Below are 14089 nucleotides of genomic sequence, written 5' to 3'. Positions count from 1 at the left end.
TCCCTCTGCTTTGATTTGCTCCCCCTTCTTTCCTTCTGCCCACCCACCCCTCCACGCAGGCTTGGGGGGGGGGGGCAGGAGGTGATAGCAGTGCATAGTAGATCTTGAGTTGCTTTAAATGCCAAAGGTGATCTCCTACTTAAAATGGTTAGAGACCACTGCTATAGAGGAAGAGTACTGAACAAGATCTCTCTGGAGTGATCTATCCCTTATTCAATACCCTCCCTAGCATCCACCATTATTGGTTTAGTATCCAGAGAAAACATCTCTAACCATTCTGTTCAATATCCATGAATAGATTTATCCATTATGAATTTATCGTGTCCCCTTTTGAACTGTCTGTGCTATCTGCTTCTACCACCTCCTGTGGCAATGAATTCCACAAGTTAAATAAGCATTGCATAAATAAGTACATTATCTTAGTTTTCAACCTGTCCCCTATTAATTTTAGTGGGTGGCCCCTAGTTCAAGTATTATGAGATTTGGTGAAAAACAGTTTCCTGTTCACTTGGTTCACACCCTTCATGACTCTATCATTATAGACCTCCCCCATGAGCCTTCTCCTTGACAAACTAAAGAGTTGTAACTTTTTTAGTTTCCTGGAATGGCAACTGCTCCATGCCCCTGATCATTTTGGTTGCTTTTTTTTAATTCTTTCACAATCTAACCTTCTTTATGGAATATTTTTACAACACTCGCCTAACTGGAAAATATCACATGAAACTGGAACAGAATCTTTCAGAATTGGAAAACTGGATATGAATAAAATAGAGGGGTGAGGAAGGGAATGAACAGTAAAAATGGACTGTGGAGTCTGGAAAAAAAGACCACTCATCTAATAGCTAACTCTAGTAACCCAAGGTTGAATTAATACGAAAGATGAAAGAATGGTGATAGAAAGGGACATTAGAGGACTACCCATTGCCCTTCTAACCTGGTCTGGTACTTACCAGATTGCAATGCCAATGACAACTGAGGATTAGTGAGAAATACATATTATATTCAACATCTTAAAAGGCAAAAAACTTTAGCTCTAAATTTACTGAGTCTGAAGAGGCTTAAGGGTAGGAGAGAATACAAGCGGTATCATTACTGTGACAACTGTAGGTGCTTGTTGTAATGAAAATTCTTTGAATGCATCTTTCTGTGAGAGTGAATCATTTTCAAGAGACCATACCATACCCAAATCACTGGAGAGTTCTCTAAGCTGAAGTTCTATAACATTTTTTGCCTATACTTTGAATAAATATTGTGAGAATTTCAAATCAGCAATATTTGTGTGACTGGCAGAAATCCAATCTTTTCAGGTACTAGGTAATTTCAGGTACCGTAGAGAGATGATAAGAACAAATAATTGAAGTTCCATCCTTACCCTTAGATAATGGAACTCTAAGCAATAAATAGAGCAGGTGTACAAAGAACAAATTGTGCCTGACAAACTCGATTGCTTTTTTGATCAAATTACATAAAGCAAATGCACAAATCATAATATATTTTGACATTAATAAAACATTTTGATATAATGTTCCACAGAATCTTATTTGAAAAATTAATTCAAGCTGGCTTAGGTCTGAGCACTGTTGAGTAGATTGAAAACTGGTTGAAAGGTTCTAAGCAAACTGTAATGATGAACAGTAATATATTGAGATGTGGCTGATGTCCAGTAGAATGTTTGCCTTGGAGATTGACGATACATGTGGTTATATTTAACATAAAGAACTGGGAGCAAGTGTAAAATCGTAGATAACACTACAATACAAGGAGTTAGTGACGTCAAGGAAGGACGTGGAAAAACATAAGCCCCGCTTAATGCTGTTTCACTTAGTGCTATTTCACTATAACGCTCATTTAAAATTGATACCTGATTTCACTTAACACTCAGCAAGTTTCATTATAACACTTGCAGTCACCATCTTGGGTCATTAAGAACAATTGTGTCACCAACTTGGGTTGTCAAATACTTTTGGTTTCATTTAATGCTTGTTTCACTTAATGCTCTGTTTTTCAGGAACCAATTAAGAGCACTAAGCAGGGGTTGCCTGTACAAAAGGCTCAAGAGAAGCTAGAAATATGGTTAGAGAACAGTAAAATGTTCAGAGTGAGGAAAAAACTGTTTATGTAGGTCATTCATGTGACAACTACTTTTCACATGCAATAAATATGTTGGCTTGTGTGCTTTTGAGTCTCTCAAATTCCTATGTATGAAAGTATCTCCATAGACTAACGCCATTGCTGGCAGGGTTATTAATACTTTTGTCCAAGAGAGTAAGGTGCCAACATTCTTAAATCTGAAATTGTCCAGCCTCTAGTCAAGAAACAGTTTCTTGACATTGACTACCTAGGCATCTATCCTGTTTCCAAGCTCCCTTTTTAGAGGAAGGTTTTTGAATGGGTGGTTTTCTGGCAGCTCCAGATACATCTGGATGTGACTGGATTCCTGGTCACTTGTCAGGTTGGTTTTCATTCTGAGTATAGCACACTCTGAACTTGTGGGATTGGTCAATGATTTTTGCTTGGATGAACAAAGGAAACTGTGCCCAAGATAGTGGCCACCATTGGGCACCATTGAGTAGCCATTGATAGAGTTCACCATTGCCAGGGATACATCAGGATGTATGTGACAGTCATAATCCAGGAGATCAGAAGCAGGCAAGATAAGGGAACCAAGGGTCCCAATTAGCTAGTGGTGCAGGAACAGGGGGGTCAAGAGGGTGAAGTCTGTAGGTAGTTAACCTGGATAGATCCACAAGTCAAAGGGCATAAGGAATATGAAGCAGGGATCCAGACTACAGTCACTAGCAGGGAGTATAGAGCAGGCAGCCATACCTGGACTGAGCTGGGATGTAGATGATAGCCAAACTAGGTCACAAACTAGGAGATGGGTGTCAAACAATAAGGGTCTGGAATGGGGTCTTGAGCACAAAGAGTCAAGGACACAGCAAGGCAGTCTGGAACACAAAGACTCAAGGCTAGAGTCTGGAACAGAGAGTCAGCAGGGACCAGGGTGAAGCCAGGATGCAGGATCCAGTGCACAGGGAACCAGGAACAAATCATCAGGCCCTAAGACACTTGGAACAAAGAAGCAGGACCTAAAGAAGGTGGGACCTAAGTAGGACCTAAGCAGGACCTAAGGAAACTAGGAACTGGGAAATGAAGAACATTGAGTCAGTAGCCCAAAGCTAAACAGAGAGGAACCTGTCCTCTATCTTCCTGGAGCATCCTAGGCACTGACAGGGCTACAGTGCATAAACAGGCAGCCACATCCATGCAAGCAAGGAGCCAGCTGAGGACAATTTAGTCTGACTGCTGCTCTGACTCCTGAAAACCATGACAGGCTGATAAAGCTTTTATGTGACTTGGCAAGTGCTCCTTGTCCCTCCTGGGATCCTTCCTGTGGAATTCTCCATGGCTCCATCTTGTCACCTCTTTTGTTTAATGTGTATATGAATATACTGGGTGAGAAAATGCAGAGATTTGGCATGAGATCTCATCAGTATGCTGATGACACCTAATTCTATCACTTTCTTTCATCTACCCCAGGCCCAACTGTTTTGATCTTTTCCCAGGGCCTGACTGCAGTTGGCAGCTGGAAGTGGGTAAACCAGCTGAAACTGAATCCAGACAAGACAGAGGTGGTAGTGCTGGTGGGCACACTGCTTGGCTTGTAGGGAGATGGGGGAGGAGGCATGGGAGCAAGGATGGGGGTTTGGGACATCCATCATTGATAGAGTTCAGCCTCCCCTTCTGACTCAAGTTTGCAGCCTTGGTGTGCTTGTGGATGCTCTGTTGCACATAGAATTTCAGATGGTGGCAGTGGCCAGGAGTGTGTTTCTTTTGGGACTTGGAGCTGGCCATCATCATCAATGCTTTTGTAACCTTGAGTTTAGACTACTGCAGCGTGCTCTATTTGGGGCAGGTCTTGATGACCTCTTGGAAGCTGCAGCTGGTGCAGAATGTAGTGGCCTGCCTTCAGATGGGGATAGGTCTGTAGGAGCACATAACTTCAGTGGTTCAGAGTCTGCACTGGCTCCCAATAGTTTTCAAGTTGCTGGTTTTGACTAAAAAGACCTAAACAGCTTGGGCCCTAAGGAACCAACCTCTCCCTTGTGCTCCATCAAAATCACTAAGAACTGCTAAGAGCAACCTTCCACTACAGTGAGGACCAACCTTTTTGGCTACTGTACCAGTTTCATCCCTCTGCCCCGTTCCTTCTTCATTGCCTTATCTGAGAAGTACTCCCTGCCAGGGAGGGATATAATTCTCCCTGCCAGATCTGCTGTGTGCTAAGTAAACAAAGCAGCTGTGCCACATGTGCCATGGGTTTGCTATCCCTGTACTTCTAGTACCATCAGAAGTACTGCTTGATAAAATCACTTGGGAGATGTTTCTCAGTAGTTACTCGTCAGCTTTGGAATTCCCTCCCTTTTGAGGACCCCAACACTGAGGCCTGGACCTCACTGGAAGACTTTCCTATTTGAGCAAGCCAAGCTGGGATATTGCTTAAGGTGCTTTTATTTCACACTGTATTCTTGTCTTCTGTCTGTCTTTTATTGTAAACCACCTTGAGTTTTTGCTGGGAATTGAATGCATTTATATCTCCTTCTAGTTTCAGAGACTTAGCATCTCTACCCCTACTAGGGGGGTAATGGTTGTGTTAGTGTTTTATAGGCAACTACTTCTGGAATATTGCATGAAGGCCTGAATACCTCTGTGTAGACACACAGGGTGTATCTAGATGAGATGCTTACTGTGTAGCAGCACATTACTACTGCACAGTAGCGTTGCCCGGCATGAACAGTGATGCAACACTACTGCATAGTAGTAATGAACTACTCCTCAGTAAACATTACCAGGCAACTGTGCTGGGACACTACTGTGCAGTAATTCCGCTTACTGCTCAGTCATTTAGTGCTTGGTTATTATGCAAGTACTAAATGACTGCACAGTAACAACTGTGCAGTAGCCATCTCATGTAGACATGCCCATAGAAAAGATGAAATTCAGAGAAAAGCAACAGATAATTATGGGATTACAATTCATATATACTTAACGTGTCTAAACAGGAACTAGGGGAGAAAAGTTTGCTTTTCCTAAATAGAGGACTCGATAGGGAAAAGAAGAATTGAGAACAATTGGATTAAATGAGTTATTTTGCTTCTCTCATAGTACAGCAGGAGTAAAGTTCTGTTGGGCTTCTGATCTGTGCTCTGTCCTCAAAGCTTTACGTAGCCTGAGGCTGGATATTGGTACTGAAAAGCCCAGACCTCTGGAAACAACTCCTGCTTCTACTGAGCTGTATGAGGGTAGCTTGACTGAACTTTTGATTGCATTTCGTTATAGAGATTTTTCTCCTTTGTTAACAAGGAGAGAACTGTTTTGTATTAAATGATTTGCATGCCTTGTTAATGCTCACACAAAGCTAGTGAAAAATCTCAGTGACAAACTTCTCGATAAAATGGATGCTGTTTGACCAAGCTTATATATAACTTTGACTGAGCAAAAGGAAAACCTGGGCTGAACATCTGAAAACTCATCTATAAGACAAGATGTTATTAGATGGTAGAATATCACCCAAATAAAATGATGAACTCTCAGGACTTGAGATATTTATCAGTATTGTATAAGACCCAGGCTGGTAGAAGCAGTACAAAATGGTCAAAAAGACCTTTTTAGCTATAAATTAATGTTAAACAGTTATAAATATAAAAATGGTCCTATTTTTGCATAATTTAAATTATTGTATTATGGTGTCTTTAATGATAGACCTTGTGAGTTTAAAATATTTTAACATATAAAATGTAATTTATATTTTTAGGTGGAAGAATATCAGAGGCTGAAGTAAGACAAAAACAACAAATCAACTTCATGCAAGCTAAATATCAGCAAAAGGTCAGGAAGAATGAATCTGATTTCAGTGTAATTCAGGAAAGACTGTTTCATGTCACTGTTTCATTATGACTATAAAATGAATTCTCAGCTGTGTGACAAAAGAAAGGCATGAAACTTGAGAAGGGAGTCAAATGAAAGCTTGAAAACATAGAAAATGAGGAGTTTAGCCATAAATATGTAGTAAATCATATTGCAGATCATTTATAAAATGGCAACCAGGATAGTAATAATGCCATGTATATTGCACTCTTCTGTATTTTTCAACATGCTGCATAAACATTAACGAACCGATCAATATAACAACTGACTTTGAGGGATCAAGGTGTTATTCCCATTATAAAATATATAGACCTTTGTAAACTGTCATTCAGCAGTGTAGATTCTTGGGTAACTTACTGTTAATTAATGGTAGAGCTATTATATAGTCCATGGCATTGTTGTCTAATTACAGTAAGATACAGGCAGTCGGTTTTTGTTTTTCTATGTAATTTTCATCAGGACCAGGACTTAGGGCTGAAAGACATACATTATCAAAAAACAAGCTGTAATGCCATCTCTGTGGATGTTTTAATTCTATATAGCTTAAGAGAGAAGAATATGCACGAATCAAGAGAGAGGCTGAAGAAGCTGAAATCCAGAAAAAGAAAGCAATTCAAAGAGAAAAGGTAAGACTTCTGAATAACCATAATAATTCCTTGGAACAGCAGTGCTTTACCTCACTGAGTCCTATGGGAAAGATCCATGGCATTGCTCATACTTTTATACCAGATAAGATGAAAAACTACATCTTCAAGTTTCAAATATGCCATGACATGAAATGTGGACTGACATTTGGTGTTCTCATTTGCTTGCAAGCTTGCTATGTCTGTGGAAGGGAAGTAGACTGTGCTGAGTGGAGTGTTGTTGTTATGACTCTGATGTTATAACAAACTCAAACTTGCCTATTGATGAAAATCTGCAAATCTCCCAAGGTACAGCTTTCAATTTAGGAACCTTACAGGTCAGCACCTTAAAATCTCAAAATGTTGGAATTGTCCCCACAAGACAAATGAAGGACTACAAGCAAAAACAATTCATAGATTCATAGAACTATAGGCCATGTGTAGATGAAATGAGGGGCCTGTGTGCAAGACACTTTAAATTGGGCTAAATGCTTTTCCACCGCTTAACAGTGTCGGTGTTTGCATGCCTCAGCAGTGTATTGCGCATTAATTCCAGCCCCTGTAGGAAATTCAGTGGCATAATGTGCCTTAAATGACTTGGGGTACAGCAAACTAAAACTTCTCTGAGGAGTTTTAGTTTGCTGCCCCTACAGCACTGGGCTCTGTGCAGCTCCACAGCCCTGCAGGCAGCCCTCCACAGCCCTGCAGGCAGCCTGGCAGTAGCCCAGGAAGGCAGGCTCTGCCCAAGAAAAGTGGCAAGCCTGATCTCACCCCCACTGCCTCCAACCCCAGAGCCTGCCTGCCCGCCTGAGCTGCACAGGAGCCCAGTGCTTCCCTCCATGGCTGCAGTGCCCCCCCTGGGATCACCCAAGCCGGGCGCCTGTGGGTGGGTGCCACCTGGGGGGGTGTCCACCACTGCTGCAGAGGGAAGCACCGGCTCCTCCAACCCCGCACTGCAGTCCAGGGACTGCTCCACCACAGAGAGGCAGGTAAGTCTGGTGTGTGCATAACACAGGGGCTTAATTGGCTCTAAATTGCAGCAGTGTTTTTAAAAATCTACTGCTTCAGTTTAGGCCCCCCATTTTATCTACACACTCCCATAGACATTAGGGGCTGGACGGGACCTCACAAGTTGTCAAGAATCAAGACCTGATTAAAGACCCTATAGATCAACCACCTGATTCCATCATGGCATTTTATGTATGGATCACAGCAAACACCACCACAACAATCTTTGTTGTGAACACTGGCTACACAAATGATAAATGAAAGAGGGCCCCAATATGCAAAAATAAAAAAGATACCCAAACAATGGGGCATCTACTGAATTGCTGCACTTCATGATTCATCTCCATTTGTCTTGATTCCTTCTTTGTCAAAGGAAGTCATAAAGTGAAGTCACAGAGTCAAAGTGAAACAGAAATTGACCATTAGTGTTGCTTTTTAAGTTGCCATACAAAAGAAAAAGGTGGTATGGCTCCAACTTCTTTATTACTTGAGATGCAAACCTATATTGAAAATATTGTTCCATGTAAGGTGTGTAGAGAACCACTGTAGTTTATATATCTGTACACAGACATGGGGGGAAATGCTAAAAATAATACTAAGGTTGCAAAAGTAAAGCACGTCAATTTAACAAGTGCTGGAAGGTTGCTAATGCAATTTTAATTTGGCCCCTTTATGCTTATTAGCTACTACTATATTTAACTACAAGTAAGGATTACGTTGTTCTCCATAGGGCCTCCACCCCATTCAGTGCACAAAATGTCCAGAGCTTGCTTAATGAGCATGTTGTTATCAGTACGTGGAATGTGTGACCCTATGCCATATTTATTGCATGCTTGTCAAATTTTGTTCTGGAGCACAACCATTAACTTCCTCATTAGCTTTTATTATTCCAGTTTCTGGGTTTCACAGATAATAATGAATCTATTTTCATACCACCCCTGTGAATTGAAGGGATATAATTGTCCATTTTACAAACATTAAAGAAAACTTAGAAACCACCTGTCAACAAGATTTTAGTTTAAGACATTTTCTTGTATCACTTAGATTCCTAAGCAGAAGCAGGGATAGAATCCAGTTTTCCAGGACAGTGTCCAACTCTCCAACACCTGAAACTATCCTTTATTCCTGTCTCCCAGCCTCATTCATTTAATACTTCTCAACTTTGCAAAAAATAACATGTTTGTCATGCAGACAGTAGCCCCCTCAACTACATGACCCAGGTTCATCAAGGCAGCAGGGTGGGAAAATGTTATGAGATTGTGTAGGTATACTCCTTGAATTGCAATCTCATAATCCTCTGTTGCTTTTCTCTGAATTCCTTCTTTATTGTGTTATATAGAGGTACTGAAGACTCTGCACCTCTTGTATGTCTCCATTAGAATACAATACAGTTATACAGGCAATTCTAATTCTGGCACACTAACTTCTGAGTGCTTGACTATACAACCTTTTCTTTGTGCAACTTGCTAGATTTTTTAAAAAGCAAACCAAGTACGAAGTTCATCATCTAGCAATATAGTGATATCCCCAATATACTCAGTGATGATGGACTCATTAAAGCAAGTTAGTGGTTAAATTGTAGCAAGTTTCTACTTAACATATGCAAACAAAAAATGCAAATGCTTATCATTTGGAATTTTTGGAGTGGATTTTTTTCAGAGAACACAAAAATGAACATTTCTGACAAAAAACTACCCTCTGCAAAATGTAAAGTTTCTGCTACAGAGTGGAGCAGTAGGACTTTTCAAATAATAAATTGCTGAAAGTTAAAGATTAAGGCTTTGTGTTGGTGGGAAAGCTGGGAAACATTTTGAATCTGCTGTGCCATTTGGGCTGAAATTAAAAATGAGCCCCTGTTTCCACCCTCCCAATTTAACCTTAGCTTCTGCCAGATATTTAGGTATCTAGCCTGGAAAATTTTGGCTAATTTTTCTCCTTCTTTGGCCCTGGTGTGGAAGAAAGACTAGCTTTCTCACTTGCCCTTAACTTATACATAGACTGAAACATTTGCTACCACCTGCTTTTTTCAAAAGACTAAGTACTAAGGGAATTAGGAGATGAAATGACAACATTCAAATTATAGTACAAATCAGGATGTAATGGCTACTTATAAAAGAGAAAACAGAACTGATGTTATTGCATATGGAAAGTCTGGCTTGGAAATAGCAAATCCTCCTTTCAACCTACCTCTGTTTTCCTTCAATCATGAATAATTGCATTGTATACCTTGTTATATGGTAACAAGCTCTTGGTTTGCAGATCTTCAAAGTAGTTGTCCAGAGCTTCTGCTGCATTTTTAGGATCCTAAGAACTTGCTTGCTGTGGAGGCTACTGTGACTTGATCATCAAATAACCTCTCTCCTAGCCACAACTGCTAGATTGTAAAGTGGTCATGTTCCTGTCATGCCCCTGTACTATGAACCACAATGAGGACAGTTAAAGCTGCTCACCCTGGCTATACACCCTGGCCTCTTGTTGCTGCTTTGTCTCACCTCCAACATCTAAAATGGTCATAGAGTGATTAGAATCAAGACTTGGGCCTTTATAGCAGAGGTTCCCAAACTTTTTGTTATCATATACCCCTTCAATCTTATTTTGATCCTGTAAATGCCAATTATTATAATAATGAAAATTAAATCCGCTATTACACAATTTCTCCTGTGTAACCCCCAGAGATATCTTGCATACCTCCAGAGACATTTATAACACAATTTGGGAACCCCTGCTCTTGACTGTATACTCAGTCTATCAGCTATTTCCTGAAACAGCTGTTAAACATATAGCTCATGAACCAAATCCATCCCATGTAGGTGGGTCATGTGGTCCTCAAGACTTTTTGTTGTGGCTGCCAGTAGCCAAGGAGAAGGTGTCATTATGGCTGCTGAAGCTGCAATGTAAATGTAGACAGCACCCAGGAGAACACTGCCACAGAATTTATTCAGTGTATTTTGGTCACTACTAGTAACTGAAATTGTGGCATTTGCCCTCTGGGTGCTGGATATCCTGACACTGGGTGCATCTACATATGCATTTACTATGGAATAAGGGTTTTTGGGTAGGCATCTATACATGCAGGGATTAAGAAGCAGATTTACACCATTCCCTGCAGCCCTGTAATGGGCACCTACCCGGGGGAGCTCCAGGCTCCCCCTGGGTGCTAGCTCAGGGGCTGGCTGGGAGCACAGGGCCAGGAGACAGCTGTCTCCTGGCTCTGGGGGGCTGTCTCCTGCTGGAGCCCCATGACTGCGGGACTTAGTCTGGCAGATAAGAGTCCCCCAGCCTCTGCTCCTCAATTGCAATCCAGGAGCAGGGGGCTTGGAGCAACCTGCTGCCCGGGCCGGGGAACACAGTCCCCACCCAGGATCCTTTGGTGAAGCCCTTTGTTTCTGGTCAGGCATCTACATGAGTCTACAGTGCTTTTACTAATCCCCAAGTAAATTTGCTACTTACATTTTGAGGTAGCAAATTAACTCAGGATTAGGGAGGTTTAACTGTGAAGTAAGCATGTGCATGTGTAGATGCACATGCTTACTTCACAGTAAACTGTGCTAGTGCGAAGTTGTGTCTCATGTAGGTGTGCCCACTGTGGCTCCAGCAACTGTGGCAATGGAGCTTGAGTAACTCTTTGGTTGTCAGCACTGATGCAGAGGTCCTGGCAGTCTCAGGGAAAAGCGCTGTGGACCAGATTTAGAGGTTGGTTGTCTGGCCTGAGAAAAGTCCCGTAATCTGAATCCAGCCTGCCAACTCTTTTGAATTTGCCGCTCCTCTCCTCAAAGAATGAAGACACCCTAAAACTATGGATGCTACAGACCCCTTTGTCTTCTAATATAACCATGTTACAGTTAATACTTGATTAGCACAGCCTCTGTATGAAGTCAGCCAAAAAGAGTAATACCGTACCTTCTCTTTCAGCATCACCCACATGATACCAACAAGAGTTCATTACCAAATCCTCCACTTATTTCACACACACTGCTTGTCTATAGATTCTTCTTCTGAGATGCTTCTAGTCTTTGTGACGATAACATATGGCAGCTGAGGGAACTTTCATACTTTTTTATTGTTGGAGACAAGGCAGCAACTAGTTCAGAAGATAACATAAAGACGTGGGATCTCCTGACAGTAGGAAATTCATAGAGGTACAGTTGTGTGATGAAGATGAGCAATTATATGGAATAATCCCCCACATAGAAACTAAAAACACTAATGATTAAAGGCTGCTTTGGAAATTCTTGTGTTAATTGGTTGTTTTTATATCCCACAGTAAACACGTCTTATTTTGACTTTTACCATGGCTTTTACCTGATCCCACAACTGTCTATTGGGGCTTAGCCCTGCCTAGAACCCTGTAGAGCAGGGGTTCCCAAACCGTGGTACATATACGGGGGTATCTCTGGGGGGTATATGGGAGAAATTGTATAAAGGAAAATTTAATTTTCATTATGATAATAATTCGCATTTAAGAGGTCAAAATATAAAATGTATGCTATGCGGGCAGCTGGTAAATCTGGAAGGGGGTACACAATAAGAAAAAGGTTGCGAACCACTATGCTAGAGGTGTGGACACTGACAGGGAACTGCCCACATGCAGTAACTCGTGATAGCTTTAAACAGCTGGCACTACAGTCTTAAAAGGTGGTTGTGAACACTCATGCACAGTATGAGCATGGATGAAAATGGGGAGGGAGGGCAAAAATTAATTATACTTTATTTACACATTAAATAGATATTATTTGCCCATGGTAACTGGACAAGTGGAATGTTTCAAGACTGCTATAATTACAGTTATGACTAGAAAAGATATTGATGTAGCAGTTCTGTTTTCCTACTCTTAAATTTTCTTGCCTTCAAATCCACAGTGCATAAAATGTTTATAGGGGTGTAGACAGTAAAGTCTAAATAGCAGTTTCTTTTGAAAATGCAGTATCATGGCAAATATCTTAGCCATACAAATTTGTTTATTTACTAGTATTAAATTTATATTTATAAAGCAAGTGAAAATCTATAAAGAGGCATCAAAGGGATCTCTAAAAAAATTGGAACTAATCTGTGTTTTTTGTAGCGACCTTGGAGCCAGCAGGGATTTTGATTGAAATAACATATTAACATACTGAATAACCAGTGTTGTTTAGTAGAAAAGATCTGCAGCACTCAACAAGGCCATCAAAAGGTGTTGATTTGGCTTTTTGCACCTGGCAACCTCAGCCTGGCTGCAAATAAATCACTGCTCAGAGCTGAAGAAAATTGAGGCATAGGGATAGAGAGGGAAATAATGAAAGGAACAAGCTTTCCAATTCTGCAGAAATTTGACTAGTTTAGTAGGGCCAGGTTTTGGCCCTGATTATCTATGGAACAGTTTTTGTGGGGTTTTTTTTGCAAATGATAGCTAATCCAGCCAGAAGCTAGATTGATTGCCTACTGCACCTGCAGAACATTAACTAGGTGCATGTCTTTGCCTGAAAAATCACAAGCCCTTTTTCCTGTTTGATGGGCATCCTTCTTTTGATCAAAGGCATTATTCATTCAATAAAAAATAAACCATATGACAGTTTGAAAGGAGATAATAGCTAGTCAGTTTTGTCAGCAGGGGTACTGAAACTTTCACAGCTGGAAAGCTACTTCCCCAACAAATGTGAACCGCAAAGATCTACAAAATAATATGTGATAGCTGTGTTGAGATGTACAACTCATTTAATTTGATATGTAAGGATGATGCCTCATAAATCAATGTTACTATTTATGGACACAGCCTCTGCATGGGATATTACTCAATTTCATCCTCTCCCTCCTATTAATGCAAAAAGTAATCTTTATTCAGAGATGGAAAGTAGAATCCACCCTCTCTCCTGATTTTGCCATTGGAGGGAAGAACAGGGTGTCCCTGTCTCTATCCCTCTTCAGGTTCTGATCAGGAGAAGGGAGGATCCCCATGGTCTTTCACAGAACCAGCTTCTTGTGCAGACATTGTCTGGCCCCTAGTCTTAAAATCATTCCATTAGTACTTCAGCATCTAGTTCAAAATTAGCTAAGTGTAAAAACGATGCAAAACAGTTGAAGTAAAAAGGTAGTACATGACACAACGCTATTTGCATATAATCCACTTTTCATGATAGGAACTCTTTTTTTAATGTAAAGAATAAAATGGAATTTTGTCTGATAAAACCTTGTAGACAGTGATTTTGTTGTGTTACTAGAATATTTTAGCTTGAGCAAGTTGTTTTAGTATTAGCTAAAGCCAGGCAATTTACAGATTTTCTTCATGCCTCTCTGCTAATGTGTTTCAACATATGTGCCTTCATTACCACAGCTTGTTTCAGTTCTAGCCCTATCTTCAAGGTAGCGCCAGTTTTTCGTAGACATTTCATAGACATTAGGGCTGGAAGGGACCTCGGAAGATCTTCAAGTCCAGCCCCCTCCCCCAGGGACAGGAAGTTTCACACAGATTTCACACAGACACTAGGGCTGGAAGGGACCTCGGGAGATCATCGAGTCCAGCCCCCTGCCCAAAGGGCAGGAAGTCAGCTGGGCTC

The 14089-nt window shown here is 40.9% G+C and overlaps 1 protein-coding gene across 3 annotated transcripts in view; it reads left to right on the top strand.

Annotated features, from left to right (window-relative positions):
• The window catches only part of EPSTI1 (epithelial stromal interaction 1), a 94178-nt gene that overhangs the window by 27599 nt on the left and 52490 nt on the right, over window positions 1–14089 (top strand). For all 3 annotated transcript variants that reach the window (XM_019529865.1, XM_019529864.1, XM_019529863.1), the window contains exons 4-5: window positions 5816–5889; window positions 6471–6554. In XM_019529865.1, the coding sequence (XP_019385410.1) occupies window positions 5816–5889; window positions 6471–6554 (158 nt within the window). The remainder of the gene's footprint in view (window positions 1–5815; window positions 5890–6470; window positions 6555–14089) is intronic.

The sequence above is a fragment of the Crocodylus porosus genome, unplaced genomic scaffold (assembly GCF_001723895.1).
Source record: "Crocodylus porosus isolate Cpor-Errol unplaced genomic scaffold, CroPor_comp1, whole genome shotgun sequence".
NCBI lineage: Eukaryota > Metazoa > Chordata > Crocodylia > Crocodylidae > Crocodylus > Crocodylus porosus.
The sequence above is the reverse complement of the archived record's forward strand: the minus strand, read 5'-3'. Positions and strand labels throughout refer to the sequence as shown.